This window comes from Eurosta solidaginis, chromosome 5 (genome assembly GCF_040869045.1).
Source record: "Eurosta solidaginis isolate ZX-2024a chromosome 5, ASM4086904v1, whole genome shotgun sequence".
Lineage (NCBI taxonomy): Eukaryota > Metazoa > Arthropoda > Insecta > Diptera > Tephritidae > Eurosta > Eurosta solidaginis.
In genome coordinates, this window is record NC_090323.1 from 189,661,913 (window position 1) to 189,688,454 (window position 26,542).

At 38.3% G+C, this 26,542-nt stretch overlaps 1 protein-coding gene across 3 annotated transcripts in view; it reads right to left on the reverse strand.

Moving 5' to 3' along the window:
* Eip78C (Ecdysone-induced protein 78C) overlaps positions 1–26,542 on the reverse strand; it is a 908,078-nt gene that overhangs the window by 284,636 nt on the left and 596,900 nt on the right. For all 3 annotated transcript variants that reach the window (XM_067786959.1, XM_067786960.1, XM_067786961.1), the window contains 2 exons: positions 18,110–18,234; positions 17,854–17,995 (listed from right to left, as the gene is read on the reverse strand). In XM_067786959.1, coding sequence (XP_067643060.1) covers positions 17,854–17,995; positions 18,110–18,234 — 267 coding nt within the window. The remainder of the gene's footprint in view (positions 1–17,853; positions 17,996–18,109; positions 18,235–26,542) is intronic.

A 26,542-nucleotide genomic window follows, 5' to 3' on the forward strand; every position in this document is an offset into this window, starting at 1 on the left:
ACCCTGTTGAGCTTAATGTGCTACCCTTAACGGTCTTCTATCGTAGCGGTTCTAGTTTCTGCAAACCACTTCACGGAGCTAATGAATTCAGCTTTGAACCCTAAATTTTGCATATCGCCACAACACCATTCAGAAACTGTTGACCGGCAATAGTTAACCGCCTTATACATCCGATTATTTGGAGATTACGAACGGGATAAGATTATTGTTCAGCCCCATTCATGAAAGGTATGAAGTCTTCGGCACAGCCGAAGACAGTCTCGTCCTTACTTGTTTTTGTTTAATTTTTACATATAGAAGCACCCTTCCTTACCTTAAGGAGTTATCGGCGATGACTGCACGATAATAGCAACAGGTTTTGGTCCTTCCTTCTATGAATAAGCTATGCTGCAAAATCAACAAGTCGTCGGCGACAGTATTTACGACATGAACGCGGCAAAGTCGACATCCACGTCGATGGCATTGCGCTGTCGACTGTCCGGCACCCAAAGTACTGGCTATAAAGTTCAATAACGACCTGTATTTCAGCGAACATGCATCCACAATGGCATTTAAAGTTCAGTGCCTTAACAAATTCCTCTATACCCCTGGCAAACAGCTCTTGGAACAAAGGCAAAGACACGCTTATAGCTACCTACAAAGCAATTGGCCAGCCACATGTGTTGTACGCGTCTCCATGATGGTCGCCGAGCCTGAAAGAAGCACACTGAAAGTAGCTGCAGGCCTTTCAAAACACCGCGCCCAAAATTGCCATGGGATCTGCGCAATGAGACGGCAATACTCCCTATAAATGAGAGAAACTAAATTCTTAACATACAATTCTTGTTAAATACTCAGAACACTGGTCATTCTAACAGAAAACGGAATGATGAGGCCCCGCCTCTCAGGGATATAAGAGTACATAATTATACTCAACTAATACGAAGGGATCCGGTACATAAAGGCTCAGCAGTTTGAACTGAATAAGCAGAAGAGGTCGTTCAGTGTTATTCACAAAGTGTCGGCACAATCACTGACACAATGAAGCACTCACTGAGGACATTCAAAATGGACATAAATGTCTCGAGTGGAAGGGTTTTCCTTTCTATTTCAACATCTCATACGAATCATGAACTAAGCTTGATTGACAATTCATTAACCAATAAAAATACATGGAAAGCATCTAAAAGTTATGCTCTTCTGATTTCTCACATCAGTATTGACGAATGCCACGAAGAATAAAATAAGACGTTTGGAGAATCAGAGGTAATGAGCTCGAATTGATGCTGACAACAGCAGCACTATTGTTAAGTGGACCAGGGAACTAATTCCCGAACTGAGCCCATGGTTGAATCAATAGTATGGAGAAGTCGTCTTCCAAGTTACCTTATTCTAAGCCAGACACGATTTCTTCACCCTAACCTGCCTTTATTATGGTATCACTTAATTCTTGGCGACCTGTCCCCGGAGAGTCTCATCAAATGCATGCCCACGAAAGCGGCCAACAAATACATTAGGCTTATGTTTCTCAGAAAACCAGAAGATGGATGCCTACCCCATTGTCATGAGAGCACCTGTGCAGGTAGAAGTCATTTTCTACTTTTTAACAAAACTCTTCCTCATTGTATTTAAATACACATTGCCCGTTAAAGTGTTATTACTTCAAAAATCTTAGCTAATCCATGGAAAAAAGTTAAAAATATGTTCCCTTAATTTTTTATTGCACTTACTTAATTCAACTTTTGTAGTTCGTTAGCTTGTTTTAATCACTTTATCTATCCGACAGCGACACGCTTGAGTGGCACCATCCGCCCACATAAGCGCACTACGTGCACCCAAGACTTTTTTGGAGTTCATGAACCGTTGCAGAGCATTTACTTTGGAAAGCCTACGCTACAACAAAGCAAGATACAAATTTGAAGAAAAAAAAAAATGAAAATATTCGGAAAAAAATAACAGTAAAACACAAAGTAAAAGGCAAGAAGAAAATGGAAAAGCTGTTGCAACAACAACAATGCCAAACAACCAAACAGCGATAAAGTGTAGGAAGTTTTATTCAATGACCAGGCCAATGGCTTTAACGTGAGGTTGCACAGAAAAGGTGCAGCAGAAAAAGGCTAAATGTTAAACTGAATAAAAAAGATATTCATATGTTTATATGTATGCCTTTGTGCATGTTTATATGTATAAGTATGTACCCAGTAATGAAAATATCTAGCTCTGCAGAGGTATGCTTTCAACCCCTGTTAATACGTCGGAAATCTGTGTTCCATATAACGAAGTCTAAGAAGTAAAAATTTTCCTCCGCTTCTTATTTTAGTTCTTCTTAGTTCTTTCTTGAGACCAATTCCATAGTTCTCAGTCAATTTTTTAATTTCACAAATAATGCAAATGAAAGATAATGCTACCGTTAAGAAAGTATTCTTATCGGAACTCACCTACGGAAGCAAAGGAAGAGGGCGGCCCCCACTTCGCTGGAAGGACCAGGTGGAAAATGATTTAAGTTCCCTTTGTGTTACAAATTGGCGCCAATGGGCAAATCGGAGAAGCGACTGACACGCATTGTTGAGCGGTCATAACCGTTTAAACGGAATTTCTCGAGCCCTAGAAACTGCAGTGTTCGATAGAACTTAAAATTTGTATTGCCACAAGTTTACTCTTTTTGGACTACCTTAACACTATTAAGAAATTGCAAACAAATAGTTTTTCGAATTACTATCGGCAACTTCCATTACTGACAGTGTTATTCGTTGGGTATTGTCGAGGCACAGATGTGTTTTCCATTTTATATTGAAATTTTATCGATGTCGGTTTCATAACAAACCGACGAGTGGTCCAAGACTAATCGATAACCCGCCGATAAAAAATGGTAACACTCCGATAAGAATTCGATAAGTTCCCGATAACATATCAATACATGTTTAATAAGTAATCGATACATTTTCGGTAATACACCGATAGGAAAATGTTAACCTCCGATAAGAAATGGATAACAGGATAACACTTCAATATCAAATCGACAACTTTTTGAAAGTAATCGATGTCTGTTTACAACAAATCGATAACTTTTCGATAACAAGTCCATCATCTCTCAAAAAAATATCGATATTTTTTTTTAAAGCATACCAATAAATTTTCGGTCTCAGCTTTCCTAGTTCGGAACTGGGGCGATTCGCTGCAATAACATCACCCCCCTGTATTTCCTTATTCACTTAAACCTGAACCTCCCTGTACTTATTTTTCTATAGCATAGCCAAAAACCACTATGGTAAATAAACACACGCTACCAACGACTGATAGCAAACCAATGGTGTGTTCCGTCAACACAAGAAAAACACAAGAAAATCACAATAATGGTGTATTAGTTTCTCAACCAGTTTGCGGCACCACCCATATAAACAGCTAATTTGCATTTTTTCAATTCAGTCCTCGCAGGTGAGCCAGCGGAAGTAGTTGTCTTTTTAAAGACAAAATTGCCACTCCGGCTAGCTAGCTGAGTGGAAGGGGCGCTGTGATGGCGCGGGTCACCCTTCACCCAGGTAAGTACGAGCGGGGCGGATGCCTTTGTGCTATTGCCACCCGTCGCCCCCCTGTGTGTTATGCAGCTCGACGCCTTAATGACTATATCACCCCTCAGCTCTGGCTTAGGCAGTGGACCGATGTGTGGAAGGGGCGCCGTCATGGCACGGGTCACCCTTCACCCAGGTAAGGACGAGCGGGCGGATGCCTTTGTGCTATTGCCATCCGTCGCCCCCCTGGGTGTTGAGCGCCTCACCCCTCAGCTCTGGCTTAGGCAGTGGACCGATGTGTGCGCACAGGGGGCTACCGCTGTGCCGTTAAGGTGCACTTCCCTTCCGCCCATGGATCGATCCGCGGTGTCCCAGCTAGTCCAGTCCCGCCCCCTTAAGCACCTTCTATCTAGCGTGCAAGTAGGGTAGCGGGGGTGTCTAGCGGTGAAGTCGGCACTAACGAGTCCTCGCTAGGGATGCCAATTTTGAGGAGCAAAATCGATACATCGATGTTTCGATGTATCGACAAAATAAACATGGATGATAAAAAACATCGGAAGAAAAACATCGATACATCGATGTTTTCCGATGTTTTTTCAGTAGAATTAAATCTTGGAAAAACTACGCCGCTCTAGTGGGTACGTGATATTTATAGTCTCCCCATATTACATCAGTTTTCAGGAACTTAACAAAAATAAAATAATTAATAAAAAATGTTTGAGTTAAACGGTCTTATTGAAAACAATACTTACATGAAGTAATAATAACACTAAAAGCTAGAAATTAATTAGGTAGGTCCTAGTCCTACTAGTCATCACACTCCTCATAAATCTAGGGCGTTGATCAGACAATTAAATAAAAGCGTTGGCCGCGTCAAATTTCTAAAAATGTGAGGCGTAGCATAACCTGATTAAGGTTCAGTGGTCTTACTTATGACTATCAATAGAAATTTGACGCGTCCAACGCTTTCATTGAATTGTCTGATCAACGCCCTAGATTGATGAGGAGTTTGATGAATAATATCTAGGACCTACCTAATTATTTTCTAACTTTTCGTATTATTGTTATTTCATGTAAGTATTGTTTTCAATAAAACCGTTTAACTTAAAAATTTTTTTTTAATTATTTTATTTTCAAGTTTTTAGTCTTTATTTAATTGCCTATTATTTCTCATTCTATTTAGTTCATTTAGTGACTCATTATTACAAGGACTCTTACCTGACAATTTGTTACAACCTAAGTCCTCAATACATAATCCTTCCAAAGACTTTACTCGACTCTGCGCCACGTATGCTTGTCCCTCCTCGAACTCCAAAATATTTTGATGTCACTTCTACCGGACTATATGTAATACTTGTTCCAAATATGGTCGAAATCGGACCACAAATACGATTTTTTTTAATATCTCGATGATTGCGCTACCTAACGGCGATTTTTTTCATAGGTCGCTTTCTATTCATTCATGTATTATATGTTCCAAATATGAAAAAAATCGGACCACAAATACGATTTTTTGAAATATTTCGATCCATGCGCCACCTATCGGAGTTTTCTTTCCTCATTATTGCATTGTCATCGGGAACTGAACTATATTCCAAGTTTCAAGCTTGTAGCTTATCGGGAAGTTACTTAAATTTCAATTACATAATTCGTGCCAGCCAGCCTGTCAAGTCAGGCTAAATAAAACCGTTTAAACAAGAATGGCGTCAATAAAGGCAACTTTAGAGATGTGGATGTTCGAAACATCGTCAAAGTTGAATTCGATGTATCGGCAATTTTTCGATATTGAGTAATTATGAAACATCGATGTTAAACATCGGATTTTCATCCGATTCTATCGATTTTTTAAAAACATCGATGTATCGTTTGCATCCCTAGTCCTCGCAGTATCTTCCCCAGGTGACCGACCCCTCCCACTATCGATTCTGCTGAAGACTGCTGATCAATCCGATACTGTCAACCGATCCCGCCCGGAACGAGCCGCCGCTGTCCAGGTAAACCCCATCGCCAGCCTACTTCCCCTCTCACCCCGGCCCTGGTACGCGCTCCGTAGCCCACCGCCGCTGCCGTCACCCCTCTGGTGCCGCCGCTGCTTCCATCCCGCTGGTGCTGCGCCGATCGTTGGCCGTCTGCAAAACTACCACCGTTAAGCCGCTGCATCCGTCACGCCGCTGCTACGATGACCGTTGGCCGTCTGCCATCCTACCGCCGTTAAGCAGCTGCATCTGTCACGCCGCTGCTACGACGACCGTTGGCCGTCTGCCATCCTACCGCCGCTAAGCCGCTGCATCCGTCCCGCTGCTGCTACGACGATCGTTGGCCGTCCGCCATCCTACCGCCGTTAAGCCGCTGCTTCTGTACCGCCGTACCAATCCGCCCGTTACCCGACCGTTCAACCGTCCTACCTAACCTCCTCTGCTCCAATGACTGTTAGCCGCCGCTCCGCCAAATAAATACATGCTACGACGATAAACACGCCGATTACAAACCTATAACTGTGCTATATTTAACTGATAACTTTACAATAACTCATCGATAAATTTTCGATAAATATTCTATAAACTTCCGGTAATACATCGATACATTTTCGATAGCATGTCGATAAGTTTTTGGTAATAAATCGATAATTTGAAGATAACTTTTTGGTATTATTGTATTGTATTGTATTGTATATTATTTATTTATAGCAAATCTATAACCAATCCACAACTCGTCAATAAAAAGATGTACCCTTTGTTATGAAGAGCAAAAATATAGCACTTCGATAACAAATCGATAACTCGTCTGTATCTCGTCAATAGCAAGTCGATAACTCATCGATAAAAAACAGTTAACACCTCCGGTTTTGGTTTCGGCCTCTATACAGTGTACTCCCTCATACTTTGAGATTTCGGGAACTCCGGGAACTTCAGTATGGCACAAATCTTTTAGTTCATACTACCTAATTGGTACAATCTTAGTCACGTTCGGACTAGTTTTATTCCGGTTGGAAAATTCTAGATGTAAACTAGTACATTTTCTGACTAGTTTGAAGTTTCACTGCGGGATAAGTATGGAGATAGGAGGCTGTTGCACGAAGCAACTGATAGCCAGTTAAGTTGAACGAATGCAAATAAATTTGTAGGAGTTTGCTGCATATGTACGATTGTGTTGCATATTATTTTTTGTTTTCGTTTTTAAGTATGTTTTTGCTCATTTATTTTATTTGTTTTGCCAATTGATTTAAATGTTTGCAGAATGAGACATACAATAACGATCAATGTTGCAAGTTTGTTGCACACCTCATGTTGCATCAACGGCACAGCATAATCATTTCCACGTTACACGCGCGCACGATCCGTTACAGCCGCCACAACAATCATACTACCACATGGAAAAAGACATATGTACTATACTTGAATAGGGTTACAGTTAGTGATATGTTCAAATTTTTGACTTCAATTCAATTAATCGGTATATGGAGCGCCCTAATTTACAAGTACTGAATGATTCATATAACGTCGGAGAAAAGAATTTCCAACTATTTTTTTTTTAAACTTTTTTTGTCTTGCTTGTTTTTTCTTTTATTCTGCTGCTCTCGCTGTTCGATCGGCGTGCTTTGCAATATCTCAAAAAAATGTTCTACTTTTCAAGTTGCTCGTGCACGCAACGCAGTACACCCACATGTTGCAAGGAAACTGGCGTTCAACCGATACAGTTGGGCGGCTATTTCTTTGAAGTTTTTCTTGCTTGCAAAACCCCTCCCTGTCTTATCCTAAATTAGCACATAACTACCAACTTGAATGGGATTACATAGATTGGTTTTTCCCTTTTTTAAGACATGGAAAAGTTGAAGATAAAAATCCAGAGCTATCTATCTGAAAATTGGATCATAGTTTTCTTGAATCTGAAAGATCAAAAATTTAATTCGTTGGCAAACGAAACTCCATATCTATATAATCCTTAAGAAGTAAGGCTTCTGAACAACCATCGGGGGTCTACCGTTGTGGTCGTAAAACAATTCATTGTACGCTTGTTCACTCTCCTCAGCTGAGCTGTAAGTAAAATTGATTATTGTCACAGCAGCGCCATAATTTACATAAACTGTTTTTGTAATGGCTTTAAGTGTATTTGAGTGATGGTAACGGATGATTACGTTTATAATAGAGATATTACAGAAGTTAGTTTACGGGAACAGGAATCGATGGTTGAAGAGGATGGCGAATAAATTACCGTTATACTTCTGGTGTTTACTATTCGGAACCGAAATCAGAACTGCACGTGTAAATCAATCAGAAGTTCCTGTTGCAACCTACAAGACTTTTTTCACGAGCCGATATTCTGCTCGATTTCTGGACGGTCAGATATCAATTTCTCTCTAATTCAAGGCATTTGATGGTTTAATATCAAGGAAGAGACAAAAATATCGACTCGAGTAATACCGAGCGATTTGAAGATATACGAATTGAAATATTATTAGTCAATCAATTGCGCTCCACCTTTATATTTTTACTTCTCACAATTTAAAAATCACAAAATTTAAAAATCAAAGTTTAGCAAGAATATGTCTTTATATAAGGAGACATTTTTCGCTGTTTTTTGTCCATTTGTATAAAGGAAGTGCTTATAATTTTTTTATTTTATTTTCCGTTTTCTTTCATTTTCTCGCTGTCTTAACATATCTGTGAAGTTTTACAGTTGTAGCTCAATGAGAACTTACATAAAAATCAATCCCAAAATTCCCTCTGTTCCGTTTGATTTTTCTAAATATCTCAGTCCGTGCGCCCCCTAGCGAAACTTTTTGTATTGTGTCAGCGGCTGTCATCGACCTCCTCTCAATTAAGCTCTAAAACCCGGTCTCAAATTTCCAAATTATTATCTAATTTTTTCGATCCGTGCGCCACCTAACGAAATTTGTTTCTCCTTTTGTTCCTTTGTCACGGTGTCTTAACCTGTCTCAGAGGTTTCATGTTTTTAGCTCAATGAGAAGTTACTTTAAAATCGATCTCGAAACACCACATTTCCAAATTCTTATCTAAATATTTCGATCCGTGCGCCACCTAAAGGAATTTTTTTTTTCTCCTTTTCTTTAAATTTTCTCGACGTCTTATCCTATCTGCGAAGTTTTACAGTTGTAGCTCAATGAGAACTTACATAAAAATCAATCCCAAAATTCGCTCCGTTTAGTACGATTTTTCTAAATATCTCATCCCGTGCGCCCCTAGCGAATCTTTTTGTAACGTGTCATCGGCTGTCATCGACCTCTGAATTAAGTTTGAAATTTCAAGTCTCTAGCTCATCGAGAAGTTACTTAAAAGCTGGTTTGAAAATTTTCAAACTCTTATCTAATTATTTCGATCCCAGCGCCACCTAACGAATTTTTTTCTTTTTGTTGCATTGTCACGGTATTCGAACCTATGTATAAAGTTTCACGTTTGTAGCTCAATGAGAAGTTACTTAAAATCGATTGCAAGATTTGTTTGAACATTCAACCGACCTAATATAAAGGAAGTAAAAATCGAAGAAGACCAGCAGCAGAGAGTGGAGCCTCATTTTGTTGGAATAAATAAGATTACTTAATATATTGGGTCTTTTATCGAGAAGTAGGAACGTCTTGTGTGTGTTGCTGCTGGATGGTCAAATTATTCTAGTTAGTTCACCGCCAATAATTGAATGTCTGCCAACTGCATCGGTTTCGTCCTGTTGGAACATAGTTGACATGATTTGCGAAACACTTCATGGCTGTCGGAACTCTCCGCCAATAACACACGCCTAGTCAGTATAAACCGCTTCTTTAAGTAGAAGGTACTTAGTAACAATCGGTAATGAAGGTGTGTAACATCCCCTATATGTAGAGCATTTATGTGGACGCCATAAAAAGGAACGAGATTGACTTTGTGTTTGAGCTCTTAATCGGTTGTTTCAGCACCACAACCTGCATCAGAATATGCTTCGCAAGCACTTCACTAGAGCGGGGGGAGAAATGTTACAAAGACTTCACGACAGCGAGGAAGCATATCTCCGCGATCCACATTAAAGCGACAAAACCTTTATCTACGCCTAGCGCTGACTGAGAAGCTGACCAATATAGATTAGGAACATTTTATGATAAACTAGAAAAACATGCAAAACTCACGCTTGGCGACTTTTATGCCACGATTGTTAAGGAAGGAGTCTATGGGGAAATGAAGCCTCCACGATGTCACAAGGTTGTCCTTGGTCGACTTCGTCTCGGCTCGCTCGTTCAGCTTACATCAAAAAGCATTCACCAAGCTACTTGACTGTCTCCTCTTTCATCTATTGTTCTTCTTACATCATGACCTACGGCAGACATAGCGCCAGTGTCCTGAATGTGATGTGTACACTTATGGAAAATGCTATTGTAACGAATTTTCTTGCAAATCCTCTTATTTGCCCTTTTGCTAGGATCGTATCGCTAAACTGTTGAATAAATAACTCCAATATTGAATAACGGAAAAATGGCCTTTATTAAAATACTTCACAATACACTCAAACTGTGCAACGAATAGCTTAAAAACCAAACTGATATCTTAGAGGAAACTGACTTTCAAAATAATAGTGCTATTGCTCGCTAGATATCGTCTTACTCGTAACTGCTTGACAATTCAAATCAAACTGAATTACTTTTTACTCGCTGGCGCCGCTTTTATAGTTTACGCTGCATACTTCTAGGCTCTTCGATTTCCAGAAGTTACTAGTTGTTTCGGCTACAAAATCGCCAGCCACAACTACGTGCACAAATTATTGCTCTCTTGTGACAACTCAGATAAGGTATATGCATGTGTTTGTAGTTTACAGTCTCCCGCACACACATAAGCGTATAAGTAAATTCATCGGTGTGTGACATCTCATCTCTTGCTGCCTTGTATGTAAATGTTGCTCGTCGGAATGTGTACATATGTGTAGACGCAATTATTTATTCGTTTATGTAGATACATAATGATTGAATTATTGATGTGCATTCACGTCACTGCTTAGATCGGCTTAGAGCTGGCAGCACTCCTTAGTTTTGCTAATATTCGTAACACTGCCCTCCACCTAAGTCTGATCGTCCCGATCAGACAAATCTCTCGATCTAAACGCTGCTAGCATCGCCAAATGTACCACTCTTCTACTCCGTGGTTTCTCAATGCTTTGTATGCGGTAGATGGTATCACTGAGCTTCTTCACAATCTTGTACGGGCCTTCCCAACTGCACCGAAATTGGGCTGGGACACCTTTCCGCCGGTGAGGGTTGTTTAACAGTACCAAATCTCCATTCCGGAAACCTTCCGAATTATTTTCCCTGTCGTACCTGTGTTCCATCTTACTACTCATTATTCTGGATCGTTCTCTCGCACTCTGTTGCTTGGCCAATGAAGAACTACTTTGTAGAGCTTGTTCTTGACGGATTGGCTTCACATACTCAGTATCGTTCCGACGTTTCCCAACAAAAGTGCGCGCTGGCTTGAAATCATCCTTGCATTCTTTCTGAAAAATTCTTTCAGTGAATTTAGTGCGTCCATTAGGGTTTGTTGATGCCGGTCTTTTCCTCGCAGGTACTTTTAATTTCGCTTTATTTGGCACATTCGATCCATCAACCTTTGCTCGATCTACTTTCCTTGACTTTCGTGGTCTCTGTCGAATCTCCTCGACCAGCACTCGCTTACTGCTGAACCCTTTTTCCAAACTGAAGTTAAGTGGAACATCTTGGTTCTCATAATGCATCACCCTTCTCTGCATATCGATCTTGATGTCATGGTCAACCAAGAAATCCACTCCCAATATAACTTCATCAACGATCTCCGCCACAACGAATTTGTGTAGAACCATGACCTTCCCAATTAGGACTTCACATATTACTTCTCCCTGAATTTGGTTATATTCGCCTGTGACCGTACGCAACCTCGCTCCAGGTAATGACTTTATTCCCCTGTAGACCAAATCAGATCGAATCAAGGAATGAGATGCCCCCGTATCTACAGTCAGTACACGCTCTTTACCATCCACATTCCCTCTGATGGTAAGACTGCTTGATTTCCTTCCAATCTGCGACACAGATATCACAGGACATTCAACAGCCGGGGCAAGTTTTCGTTCTTTACTTTCGACACGCTCTTGCTCATTTCCGCCAGCTTTGCGTTTACGGCCACCCACATTGTTGGAACTATTAGGACCAAGATCGCAATGACGTGCAATGTGACCTGGGTTGCCGCACTTGAAACATTTAATAACTCCGGCATTCTTCTGTTGAGATCCCCTTAGTGCTTCCAAAATTGTGTCTACCCACTCCGGCCTTTCTACTTCCACACGATGAGCTTTGTATGCTGGTTTACTCAATAATGACGCCGTTTCCTGAGTCAATGCATGGGATACCGTTTCAGAAAATGTTTGCTTTGGGTTCGCGTATGTGGCTCGCTTCGTTTCGACGTCCCGTATGCCATTTTTAAAGCTTTGAATCTTCACTCTTTCCGTGTATTCCACGGGTGCGTCCGCATTTGCAAGATGAGCCAATCTTTCAATATCTGAAGCAAACTCCTGCAATGTCTCATTTGCTTTTTGGTAGCGGTTTTTCAACTCAATTTGGAATATCTGTTTCCTATGCTCGCTTCCATAACGTCGTTCTACAGCAGCCATCAATGTTTCATAACTGTTCCGTTCGTACTCTGGAATCGTCTGTAAGATTTCCGCTGCAGGCCCTTTCAATGCCACGAACAGTGCAGCAACTTTATCTTCCGCATTCCAGTTGTTCACTGCTGCGGTCTTCTCAAACTGTAGCTTAAAGACCTGGAAAGGAACAGAACCGTCAAAGGATGGTGTCTTTACCTTTGGATTACTCGCTGAAACAGCTGGGCGGTTTAGTTGTAACTGCTCCATACGACCTTTTAACGCTTCTATTTCGGCATCAATTTTGTCCTCGAGTTGTAAAATTTTTGCATCCTGCTCTTCCAGTTTCACAAAGAGCTGCGCTGATACCTGTTCCGAAATTTGTGCCGACATTTCAGATATACGTGCCTCTTGCGCTTCCAGTTGAGATGCCAAATATGTCTTCTATTCTTCCAATTGTGTCTCCATCTTTGATGTAATCTGTGTCGACATTTCTGCCATACGCGTTTCTTGTGCTTCAATCTTCGATGTAATCTGTGTCGACATTTCTGACATACGCGTTTCTTGTGCTTCAATCTTGGATGTTATGCGTGTCTCCTGCGATTCTAGTTGTGATGACATTGTCGATGTTTGAGCAGATATTGCAGCCAAAATCATGTTCAAGTCTGTGCTCGTAACTGTCTGCGATGTTTCGTTTTTCTCTTCAACTTTTGTTACTTCCTCGCCATCAAGATGAAAGTCATACTTTTCCACATCAATTCCTTCCGCTTCCATTGCCTCTCGTAGCCGTGCCTGAAGTTCAAGTTTAACGCCGCTTGTATTCAATCCACGGCTCTCCAACTCCTTCTTTAGTTGCTGGATCTTCAATTCACTGAACTTTGCCATGTCGTTGTTGTCCTCTGGAATTTATTCAACAATTCCTCTTCTGACACCAATTGTAACGAATTTTCTTGCAAATCCTCTTATTTGCCCTTTTGCTAGGATCGTATCGCTAAACTGTTGAATAAATAACTCCAATATTGAATAACGGAAAAATGGCCTTTATTAAAATACTTCACAATACACTCAAACTGTGCAACGAATAGCTTAAAAACCAAACTGATATCTTAAAGGAAATTGACTTTCAAGATAATAGTGCTATTGCTCGCTAGATATCGTCTTACTCGTAACTGCTTGACAATTCAAATCAAACTGAATTACTTCTTACTCGCTGGCGCCGCTTTTATAGTTTACGCTGCATACTTCTAGGCTCTTCGATTTCCAGAAGTTACTAGTTGTTTCGGCTACAAAATCGTCAGCCACAACTACGTGCACAAATTATTGCTCTCTCTTGTGACAACTCAGATAAGGTATATGCATGTGTTTGTAGTTTACAGTCTCCCGCACACACATAAGCGTATAATTAAATTCATCGGTGTGTGACATCTCATCTCTTGCTGCCTTGTATGTAAATGTTGCTCGTCGGAATGTGTACATATGTGTAGACGCAATTATTTATTCGTTTATGTAGATACATAATGATTGAATTATTGATGTGCATTCACGTCACTGCTTAGATCGGCTTAGAGCTGGCAGCACTCCTTAGTTTTGCTAATATTCGTAACACTATGCATAAATATACGGATGGTTCCAAATTAATGGAAAGGGTCGGGTCTGCTATTTACTGTGTCGATCCGGAAATAAGTAGATCATATAGGCTGTCATATTACAGCGTCCTTCAGGCAGAAATAATAGCCGGGAAGAAAGCAGTAGAACTTCCGGAGGAAGCGTGCTTAAGCTGCATTCGCGTCAATATATATATTGATAGTCAGGCGGCGGTTAAATCAATAATCTCAAACAACACTTCATCAAGATATGTTCTGGAATGCAAAGAAGCATTGAAAAAACTTCGCTCAGGCTGGACTATACATCTATACTGGGTTTCCGTTCATAAAGAGATAGAAAGTAACGAAAAGGCCGATGAATTGGAAAAGGAGGATGTAATACTCGCTGAAGCGACGATATACGTCCCAATCCGTTTGGGAGTAATTAAAAGGAGACAGGAGTTGCATATGATCCATCAAGAAAGCCGGAAAGGTGTGGAACAAATCGCGGAGCTACAAAATGTCTAAGATCATGTGCAAAGCCTACGATATAAGACTCACAAAGTGGCTCATATCTTTGAAGAGAAAATACTTAAGGCTCACGACTGGAATACTAACTGGACACTGCCTTCTGTCGTCACATGCTTATAAGTTAGGCCTCGTCAGTAATAGCAAGTGTAGGAAGTGTGAACTGCAGCAATAAATAGTTGAGCACGTTCTGTATTCGTGTCCTGCGCTCGCCAGGTCAAGGCTCCAGTTATTAGGAGCGGCAGAGTTGCCAGATCTCGAGGCTGCAACTAAGCTAGGTCCTTCTAGTATTTTTATTTTTATTTATTTATTTATTTATTTATTTGTTTAATTCATTCAGTCTAACAGTACATGAATATATGGAATGAACAAACTATACTACGTTTCCACCAAACCCAAACTCCGTGTTTGCCTAATTCATACGGCGGCTAAAACATGCCAAAAAATATAGAGAGAGGTATCGAAATACACGTTTTAACCTCGATATCTATAATTCTAAAGCGAAAATAAGAAATTCAATTTCTGTCCAGAGATATTTAGCATAAAAAGGGTGGAAAACACTGAGTTTAAGTTCGGTGGAAACGTAGTATTAGATAAATCGGAGAAATTCATGCTCAAGTTTTTTACAGTATAGGCAAGCATTAGTGAGATACAAGTTCTTCTGTCGTGCAAAGCCTGAATACCAAGCAATTTGCGCCTGCTGGTATACGATGGGAGACCGTCTGGCCAGCGAAGCATCCGTAAAGCAATTTTCGTAAAAACTTTTTGAACTCTTTCAATTTTATAGGAGTTAGATTCATAAAAAGGATTCCATATTATTGAACAAAATTCAAGACGACTTCTGACCAAGGAGATATAAAATGCCTTCAACGTCATAGGGTCACTGGTGTTTCGTCTAATGAACCCAACCATTGCAAAGGACTTTGCAACAATGAAGTCAATATGACTGGAAAAAGAGAGTTTGGAGTCAAAAATGACACCCAAATCTTTAATCTCTTGCCAACGATTAAGAGATTTAGCATTCAGTTTGTAGTTAAAATATGTCGCAGTTGTCTTTTTGGAATAAGACACAACGCAGCATTGGTTTGTATTTAAAAATAAATTATTGTCTGCGCACCAACCGGCAAAAGAGTCCAGATCAGATTGCAAGTTAGTGCAGTCGGAGCTATTACGAATCGTCAGAAATAGTTTGACATCGCCCGCAAACATCAAATACGAATTTGAATTGCTGGGGCAAATCATTTATGAAAATTAAGAATAATAGAGGGCCACAATGGGTACCTTGCGGAATACCTGACCAGGCGTTTATATACAGAGATGACTTGTCGGCTCCAATTACCACATATAGCTTTCTGTTCGATAGAAAACTCGTGAAGAATTTCAACAAGTTTCCATTGATTCCATACTTGGCTAACTTGCGTACTAGGATACGAATGCTTTCGAGAAGTCAGTGTATTTGACGTCAAGTTGCTCATAGTTCTCTAAAGCACCCACAATTTGATTAGTAACTAAAGCTAAATTTGTGGAAGTAGGCCTACCTGGGAAAATCCATGCTGACACTCCACTATAGCCTTGCCTACGTAATCGAACAATTTACGTTGAAGAACGTGGTCGAATAGTTTTGCCAGAGTACTCTGTTTAACAATCGGTCTATAGTTGCAAATGTCATTGCGGTTACCAGACTTAAATATAGGATTTATGGAGCATAATTTCCACGAGTCCAAAAAAATTCCGCTGTTCAAGCAATTTTGAAAGAGATGAGCTAAGGGTTCTGCAATGGAGTTTGCGCATATTTTGAAAAATATCGGAGAAAACCCCTCAGTATCTGGTTTTGCACTACTTGTCAATTTAGAGATTGACAGAAGAACATCAACGAAACAACAACAACGAAATTAGAAATTTGGCATCGGTACCCAGAGTGAAATATAGGATAAGGTGAAGAGGTAAACTTTGAATAAACTTTTTGGAATGATTTGGCAAATAAGTTGCAGGCATCCTGTGGATTACTGGACTCTTCGCCATCATAATCCATAGTGGTTGGAAAGCCATTGGTTTTTCTTTTGGAGTTAGTAACCGACCAGAAACTGGACGGCTTTGACTTTAGTTTTGATTCGAGTTTAAGCATATATTGCTTGAAAAGATACTTATTAAGGAAATCGAATTGCTTTTTAAGTCTTATATAGCTAAGTCGATCAATTTCTTTACAGCTCTTCCTATGTTTTTTAAAAGCTTTATTTTTTCTATTTTTAAGATTATTTAGTTTTAGATTAAACCAGGGTGGCCTATTCAATAAGATCTTACTTTTTAGAGGTATGAAACTCGAAAGGGCTAGTAAAAGCCTTCTCGTAAAAATTTCATAGGAGGCCTCCGGGTTTCCGGAGAAGTTAAGAAAGGTCCAATCAGTAGCTATGAAGAACTCGTTTATCGCCACACGATCGGCCTTGAAATAATTATATTCCAATGTGGATTCGGCAGGTTTATTATAAAAATCATAAAAATCAAAATTTATAGCCAAAGCACTATGGTGACAACTATTTTCCAAAATTGGAAATGGACACTCAAGGCATGATATTTTTAAATCAGCAGATCCGAAAACTAGATCTAAGAACCTACCATTCTTATTTGGTTGAGAGCTATATTGTTTCAGACCGTATGAAAATAAGGTGCTAACAACTAGCATATTTTACAAGAGGACGGAGTTATTCTATAACATAAAAACAAACAAATTTTGGTGACACTATGGACACATTTAGTCTGTGTGAGGTCTTTGTTGAACGGCTAGTCCAACCTAACCCATCTTTACACAAAATGTGATCAGAAACCAGATATTTACAATCCTGGGGGGAAATTCTTGTTCTGTGAAATGATGAAGTGAACAAACAAACATTTTCTTACATTTCAATAATTTAATTTTTTTCATTTCATCTTCTCGCCGAACAAGAATTCCACCCCTGCTTCAAAATATCCACATTTCTGCCCCAGAAACTCACAGAGTTCAGTTTGAATGTTTACAAGATTACAAATTCTTTAACATAACAATAATTTTATCAAATAAAGATATCATTTACAAAATCTAAAATAAAAGCTCTAAATCGAATTCATAGATACATAAATAATCAGACATCTCGGAAGTCCCAAGGCAACTGTTGCTGCATTTGAAATGACTGTCTTTACCTAAATAAGGTAGGAAGTCATAGCACTTTGTTTTTGCTTTTGCCATAGTGCTTTTCACACAAAAGTGGTTTTCCCCCTACGTTTTCCCCCACATTTTCATGCACTTTGTCACCTTGTGACAATTGTTTGGCTCCATTTTGACCCCATGCTGTGACAAGCAATGGACAGAAATAATAGATAAAATGACAGTAGGTCAAAGAGTTCATAAGATGGCGAGTGAGCTAAGAAGTCAAGCCAGCTAAAAGGCGACCATTTGAGTGGCAATAAAATAAAATAATTTTCCAATGCAACAAAAATGTTATCGCCCGCGGCGACAACTTAAAATTGCGCGCTTGCGCCAATCACAGCGCGGGAGCAAATGTCACAATCGCAAAAAAAATTTATAAATAATTTGATTATAGACAAATGCAGATCTCATTTAATACGACAAATGTATTAAATACCTACATATGTACATATATAAATTGAAATTATAGTATCAATTTTATACTTACAATCACGGCTCATGCCCGCCGACAGGCATTTCTTGAAGCGACAATATTGGCAACGATTACGATTCAAACGTATCACCAGACATTTACCATCACGCAGGCAACGATACTCAATTTGTTTTTGTATGCTGCGACGAAAGAAACCCTAAATGGCGGACATATAAAAATAGCAAATATAATTTAATTTGAGTAGAAAATAATCGAATATATATAAACTGCACAACGTCTGTGTGTGGGTGTGTGTGTGTCTATGTCTCACCTTACAACCCTCGCATGAAGTTACACCATAATGATAGCCGGACGCCTTGTCGCCACAAACTTTGCACGGCACAAATGATTTCGTAACGCTGTTGGAATTACAGTCCGCTATGGCAAATTGTTGTTCTATAAAAAAAGTAATAAAATGGGTTTGTAGTTATTTGTCTAAAATATTTTTATACCCAGCTGTACTTGTAAACAGGGTATTATAACTTCGATTGGGTAACGGTTGGTTGTACAGGTATAAAGGGATCGAGACACATAGATATAGACTTTCATATATCAAAATCATCAGTATTGAAATATTCGTCCGTCCGTCTTCACCAGATTAGGTATACGGGCTTATCGGGACCCTCAATAGATTGGTATGAAAATTAGCGAAATCGGACGATAAACACGCCCACTTTTGCAATATCGAAAATTTCAAAAAAAAAAAATGGAAAAACTTAGATAATTCCAAAACGAATACAGCTAAGCCAATGAAATTTGGTAGGTTGTTGTTATTGTATTAACGACAAAGACACTCCCCGAAGGTTTTGGGGAGTATTATCGATGTTGCTGGTCCTTTGGTGGACATAGATCCGGTACGTTCCGGTACTAGCCTGACCATATCGGAAACGATTAACATGCCCACATTAAACCTTCTAAGACATCCCGCCTTCCACCCCCTAGTTCCATGAGGAACTTGGGGTCACCAGAGCTTTGCCTGCTAAATATGTGTATGATACATTCATATTTGTAACAGGATTCCCCTCGCGTAGGTGAGGTTAACAATTGGGTTTCGGAAGCTATGAAACTATAAAGGTTTGTAGTGCGCTTATCAAACCTTGAATATGAATTTTTGGTAGGCTAATCGGTTTTATGACGTAAAACGTACATTCCAAAAAATTTTGGAATATGGGCGTGCCACCACCTACGTTTAGAGGAAGAAAATTTGGAAGTTTAACAAGCCGTAAATCAAAAGCCGTTAAACATGCTACAATGAAACTTGGCAGATCCACTATTTTGCCAAATCGTATAGACTGAGTGAAGATAATCAAAATCGTTTAAAGACCACGCTCACTTTTCCTAAAAGTTAAACCTTAACAAAGTTTGTAATAACTCTATGGTATTTAACTAAATTTGACTGATATTCTACTTCAGTAGTGCTAGGGCTGAGCTAAGAACAAAACTTAAACAAATTTTTGAGAATGGGCATCACCCGCCCATTTTTATACCCAGCGTGCTTTGTACACAGAGTATATTAACTTTGATTGGAAAACGATTGGTTGTACAGGTATAAAGGAATCGAGATAGATATAGATTTCCATATATCAATATCATCAGTGTTGAAAAAAAATTAGATTGAGCCATGTCTGTCCGTCCGTTCGTCTGCCCGTTAACACGATAACTTGATTAAATATTGAGATATCTTCACCAAATTTGGTACACGAGCTTACCTGGACTCAGAATAGATTGGTATTGAAAATGAGCGAAATCGGATGATAACCACGCCCACTTTTTATATATCGCACACTAACTACAAAAGAGTCACAACTTAAAATTTTTCAAAATCGGCTTTTTTCCATAAACCAATTCACAGTACACATATCTAAATGCCCCTTAAATTTCCTTGTCATTATTTTCTTCTTTAACTGGAAAATTACCGTTATGCCAGGTTTGGTGTTGATTGCATTGCTTGCGCTCTATCAACTAAAGAGTACTATCTTTAGTTGTGTCAATCTGCTTAAGAACAAGTGAACATTTTTTTTACGCTTAAAGTGTATTATTTTAAATTCTGACTATCTTGTTACAAAAAACTTTTAACTTTGTTGTGTATTAATTAAAATTGTGTCTTTTTATACGTAAAGAGTGAGTAAAATTGCTTGTATTATTGTGAAATGTGCCTTTTTTGATGAAATAATTGTGAATGTACGAGTGGTAAATTTTCTTAGAAATAGTCATAATTCAAAATTGCTATATATTTTGTCCGTAAACAAATAATTAGAACAAAATTTCGTCAATTTATTTTATAATGAAGGTATCCTTCTTTGTAAAACTGGATTTCAGTATAACATTACAGACGTTTTCACATAAACCGTTTTTCTTCTCTCCTGAACATTTACATTTTTTCAAGTTGTGACTCTTTTGTAGTTAGTGTGCGATATATAACATTTTGGAAAACACAAAATCCGTATTATTTAGTAAATAATACACGCAGAATGCTGAAATTTGACGTGTGGACTGATATTGCGACTTGATAAAAATTTGAAAAATTTTTGTAAAATGGGCGTGGTACCGCCCACTTGTGACAAAATCAATTTTACAAATATTATTAATCATAAATCAAAAATCGTTAAACCTATCGTAACAAAATTCGGCGGAGAGGTTGCTTTTTCTATAAGCAATGCTTTGAAGAAAAATTAACGAAATCGATTAAGGACCACGCCCACTTTTATATAAAAGATTTTTAAAAGGGTCGTGGACGAATAAAATAAGCTATATCTTTGCAAAAAAGAGCTTTATATCAATGGTATTTCATTTCCCATGTGGATTTATAACAAGAAATAGGAAAAACTTCAAATTTTAAAAAATGGGCGCGGCACCGCCCCTTTTATGACTAAACAATTTTCTATGTTTCGGGAGACATAACTCGAAGAAAAATTAACATATCGTAATGAAATTGTGTACACATATTTTCCATATAGCAGAAAATATTTCTAGTAAGAATGGACGGGATCGTTCAAAGAACACGGCAACTTAGATATAAAACGAATTTAAAGGGGTCGTAGACTAGAATAATAAGCTATAACTTAGCAAAAAATAGTTTTGAATCAATGATATTTCACTTATCAAGTTTTATTGTAAGAGGAAATGGGGAGAAATTTTTTTTTAAATAGGCGGTGCCACGTGTTATGTAGAAAAGTAGTTTATCTGAAATGAATTGTACAATTGAAGCTCACACTGAGTATATAATATTCGGTTACACCCGAACTTAGACATCTTTACTTGTTGTTACTCTTTCCAAAATTATTTTAATGCCATAAGTCGAACAAGAATCTCCCAATCCGAACGTAATTTGGCATATACATTTTTTCCAAAGCTACAGCTGTTAAACTGCATTTTCATCTGCACAAGTTGAATAGATGTAGCATCTGTATCCTTTTTGCTTCTTTGAATTAAAGTGAGTTCAGAATAGAACCATTATGTTTAAGCGACTTAAACTATGAACATTTTTCGTTCGTTTGTTTCAGTAGCCATTGAGTGTGCTTGTAATTCTCAACTGGTTAGTGAAATATTCTAAAGACATAGTTTGAGTTTTTTAATTAAAATCGAGGTTCTTCGGATGGTGTGCTAATACATCAGAGCCCAGTGCTCGCCTCCATATCACACTTTGAAGGGGTTCTTCAAATAGAAGATGAGGTGGCTCATTAGCGCGAAACCACAGAGTGCCCAACTCTCGCCCCAAATTAAATAAATAGAGGTTTTTCTTGTAGAAAATGGGGTGCCAATACCTCAGAGCCGTCCCGTGCTCGCCTCCATATCACATTTTAAAGGGTTCTTCAAATAGAGGATGAGGTGGCTCAGTAGAGCGAAGCCTCAGAGCCCCCCAGTGCTCGCCCCCAAATTAAATAAATAAAGGTGTACTGATGCTATGCATCCTCCCATGACTTAAATACGCCAATAACACTAAAACTACCCAACTCAATAAATGGAATACATTAAATCAAAAACCCCATAAACTCAATACAGTCCATTAATAATAATAATTTATAAATTTAAAAAAAGGAATGCTTGGTGGGAGTTGAACCCGCAACCCCGGGCGTTTGGTCGGGTACGTCAGCCACTGTGCCACGACTCATACGCTTACAAGCACATAAAATTACTCATTTATAACTCTTATTAAACTGCTCGCCCTCAATTGCCCAAGGCTTAGACATTTTGTGCTCTGCAAATCCCCGGTTTCATTTTCTTTTATAATATTATAATCAAAAAAGTATTGTAATTCGACAATCCGCAGTTTATAATAAATCTAGCGCAAATATGCAAAGTTGTTATCTGATTTCTGTATCGAAGAGGTTCTCCGCAAACGATTGATTCTAGAATACATAGCTCCATAAAAGTGTTTAAGACAAACCAGTACCGAGCAAAATAAATAATTGTTGTCTCCGTTAAGTGCCATAAATTGGGGCAACCTACAAAGTGCTGAGTGTATTCATATACGAAGTACCTACAAAATCTTCAAAGCAGATCAATAAAGAGTTCAAATCAAGCTGTAAGCGAAAGTCACGCATCGCTAACCAGGATAAATCGACGCATTCAACACAGCGCCAGCGAAGTGTCCGCGTAGCAGCACAACACCACCAGAACATCATCACCAACCATTTACACAAAGCGGCAATCCACCGAAATACCCGGGTAAGTCTCGAGTAACTACATGTATTATTGCTCAACCTTTTAGCAAAATTAACCACACAAAGCACGCAACAACAGCGTTTTAAGTGCCACAGTTGGGTATATGTTGTTCGGTTTCACCCGAACTTAGACTTTCTTACTTGTTACAGTTTTAAATAAAATTTTTTATATCTACACCATTGTGTAGTGTCATGTTAAGTCTAATCTTTAAGGTTCTAGGAAGCTCTTACTCTGCGAGCTTAATTAATTCCTTAACCTCCTAGGGAATTTTACAAACTCAACCAAATTACTACCAAGGATAATACGAGTTATGACTTCTATAAAATTAAAAAAAAATTTTTTAAATTTGAAAGACGTTTTATAACATCATTACTTTAAACAGTTGTACCCGGTTTCTTTCTTGGAACCGGTTATTTATTTAGAAACCGTCGACTTTTTAGGCGTTTAATTTTTTGAAACCATTTGCTTTTCTAAAGTAGTTTCATTTTTGGTTCTTAAACCGGTTCATTTTTCAAACAAGTCACTTTCCATAAAATTTGTTAAATTTTGGAAGCTTTCAATTTTCTGGAACCTGTAAAATTTTTGAAGCGTTAACTTTTAGAGACCCGGGTTCTTTCTGAAACTATATACTTTTTTCGAAGCCTTATACATTTTTGACCCGGTTATTTTTCGAACCGCTTACTTTCTAACAACCGATAACTTCTTTGGAACAGGTTACTTTTTTAAAACCTCTTACATTCGAGTTATTTTTTATAACCGGTTATTTTCTTTTTGAGTCCGGTTGTTCTAATGGAATCATTAATAAGTTGAACCGCCTACTTATTTAAAAAGGTTACTTTTTTGAAACAGTTCGCTTGTTTGAAACCGAGCACTCGCCTAAAACTATTTACTTTTTTAAACCCATTATGTTTGAAACCCGATTGGAAAACCTTCACTACTTTGTTTGGAAACGTTTACTTTTTTCGAGCCATACCCTTTTTTGAAATCCGCTACAAATAAGGGACCTGTTTCTTTTATGAAACCGGACGAATTTTTTAAACCGACAATTTTTTGGGAGACGCTCACTTTTTTAGAACCTTTTACTTATTTTGGGCCATATACTTTCTTTAGAGCTGGTCAAATTTTTGTTAACGGAACTTATAAAGAGCCGGTTAATTTTTCAAAATAATGTTCCGCTTTCGAATTTGATTTTATGAAGTCCTCCGGTTTCGAGTTTCATACATTACAGTTAGTTTCGGTTTTATGTCTCGACCCAGCTAGCGTTTCGTTCGTATTTAAGTTGTGATTAGGTTTCAGTTTCTTTCGGTAAACGGTTTCGTTGCGTTTTTTATTAGTTGTTGTTTTTGTCGAATTTTAATGGTCCTTTGGCGGATATAGATCCAGTACGTTCCGGTAACAGGCACCATAAAGGTATAAGCACCACCATCTCGGGAAAAGATTTAATATGACCACGTTGAACTCTCTAGGCCATCCCGCCCCCCACCGCATAGTACTTGGAGGTCACCAGAGTCTCGGCTTCTAAAGAAGCAGGATTCTCCACGGGTAGGTGAGGTTGAAAATTGGGTTGGAGAAGCTATAAATTGCGCTGGCAACCCTTTGAATCATTCGTGTATTTTAGTCGCTCTTAACACAGGCATACCTGCCGCGGGTTTACTCTATTTTTTTTTTGTTTGTTATGTTTCGCCGGTTACCGGATTAGTTCGGGCATTGCGTTTGTTCCATTTTCAAAATTCTATGTCACTCTGTTTTTATCTATAAATGTCATACTTTTCTAATACTAGCCTATGCCGATGAATCGGCCAGACTCTATGTATGTACTGGCCTGTTGCAGCATCTGTCACTCATTCTTATCCGTATCCTTGTTAAACAACAACAACTCAGCAAAAATTAATTAAAAAAAAAAGAGAGTGAATTGAATGATTCCCCATCAATATCAATTACAAGTGAAAGCGACGCTACTAATTATGTAAGCGAAGTAATAAGAAATGAGGAAAGTAAATCACATTCATTGATTGCAACATCACCAACATTAGATGAGTAGAAATTGTTCTCCCATGAGTTGCATTGTGTTGTGTCATCTCGTTTAAAGAACGGTGCGGTGCGTATGAGTAACATTTTATGTATGTATATGTAGTGGTAGACCAAAGGATGAGTGTATAGTAAATACAGAGGCAATCAGAGATATATTGATGCAATATAGGGTACGGTTATAAGTATAGTAACTATTTGTTTCAGGTTTGATTAATTGGAGCACACATTCAGATACGTATACATTGAAAGAAATGGTGCTAGTAAAATCAACAAATCGGTTCTGTTGTTCTTAACTTAAAGAAGAGTCGGTGAAATTGATCGAATTATGGTTAATTCGACCGAGTTCTTTGTCAAGCGAACAAATTAGTTTAGTCATTTCAACAGAAGAGAGATTGTCCCTCTTAAGTTAACAAAATTCTGTAAAATTGACAGATTCCTAATAAATCTAACTGATTTTTTTGTTAACACAACTGATCTCACTGGTCATTTCAACAGCGATCAACAGTCAAGACATGAGTAAATTTCAAAGAGAATTTTACGCTCACTGCGCTCTCTACTTTGTACTTATGACGATGGTGCCACTTGTTAAAAAAAACAAATACCAAAACAAGAAAACCACCAAATCGAAAAAACACACAAAATGGGAAAACATCAAAAAACTAGTTTTTCAGTTATCAATACAAAACGTAAAAACCCTTTTTTGAATTTCCTGTGCAAAAGTTATGAGATACCGGGGAACCTATTTATAGGGTATAATTTTGCATCCTCTCGTCCAAGCGAAATGCAAAATTGCGCCTTATTGTTGCAAAAGTTTTGCTTGAACTAGGATTTTTCCAAAGTTAGTAACATTTTGTTCAATTTTTTACGAATTTTCACTCACGCGAACGAATCTAATAAGATAATAAAAAACAATCTTTTTTAATGTTGATGTTTCCGACAACATAAAAGTTTGAGTTGTTTTGGAATCGTTTCAACTTAAGGTGTTACGAAAATTAAACTTGCCGAATTACATGTAAAGTTACTCCAGCGGTGAATTACCTTCCTACGATTTGACTCTTTACTTTTCTATAACTTACAAGTTCTTCTATTTAAAATGTTATGTCAAACATTTATACTACAAGTTTTGTTCGAAATAATCAAGTGTGGCAACTACATGCGAGAGAAGAAATTGAGAATGAGCTGAGCTGCAACTGAAAAATTGAGAATCAGTTTTGTGACTACTATTTTCATTTCTATTTGAAAAGCGAAGTTCAAAACTATAAATTAAATAAATTATAAAATATAATGTATCGAATTTACTGCAAATCCTCTTATTTGCCCTTTTGCTAAGTTCGTATCACTAAACTGCTGAATAAATAACTCCAATATTGAATAATGAAAAAATGGCCTTTATTAAAGTACTTCACAATAACACTTATACTTTGCAACTAGCTGGCTTAAGACCCAAACTGATAGCTTAAATGAAACTGGTCTATTGCCCGACAGATAGCGTGCTTAACTGAAAACTGCTCGATAGCTCAAATCAAACTGAATTCCAGCGCCTCTACATTTGCTGCCTTTTATACTCCCTGATTTCCTTATTCGCATCTTCTAGGCGCTTCCATTTCCAGAATCTGCTAGTTGGCCATCAGCTCTCAAATTTCTCAGCTGTAACTACAATTGCACGATTTTATAGCTTCTCTCATTGCATACTTTCAGGAGTATCTCAGATATATGCATGTGGTTGTGCGTTGTTTCTCAGCTGCGTGTACATACATATGTGCAGACATAATGATTGATTCGTTCATGTAGATACATAATTACTGTCTGCTTTATTGTTCTTGTGACTTCATTTACTTAGCGTCAGACTAGGGATGTGAGTATCACTTAGTGTCACTCATATTCGTCACAATAAAATTTTGTGAAAGTGCGTTTAATAAAACAAAATAATAAAGTGTATAATGTTTAATGTGTGCCAGCATATTTGATGTACGCCCAATTGAAATTCGATTAGTAAGTGCGTACATGT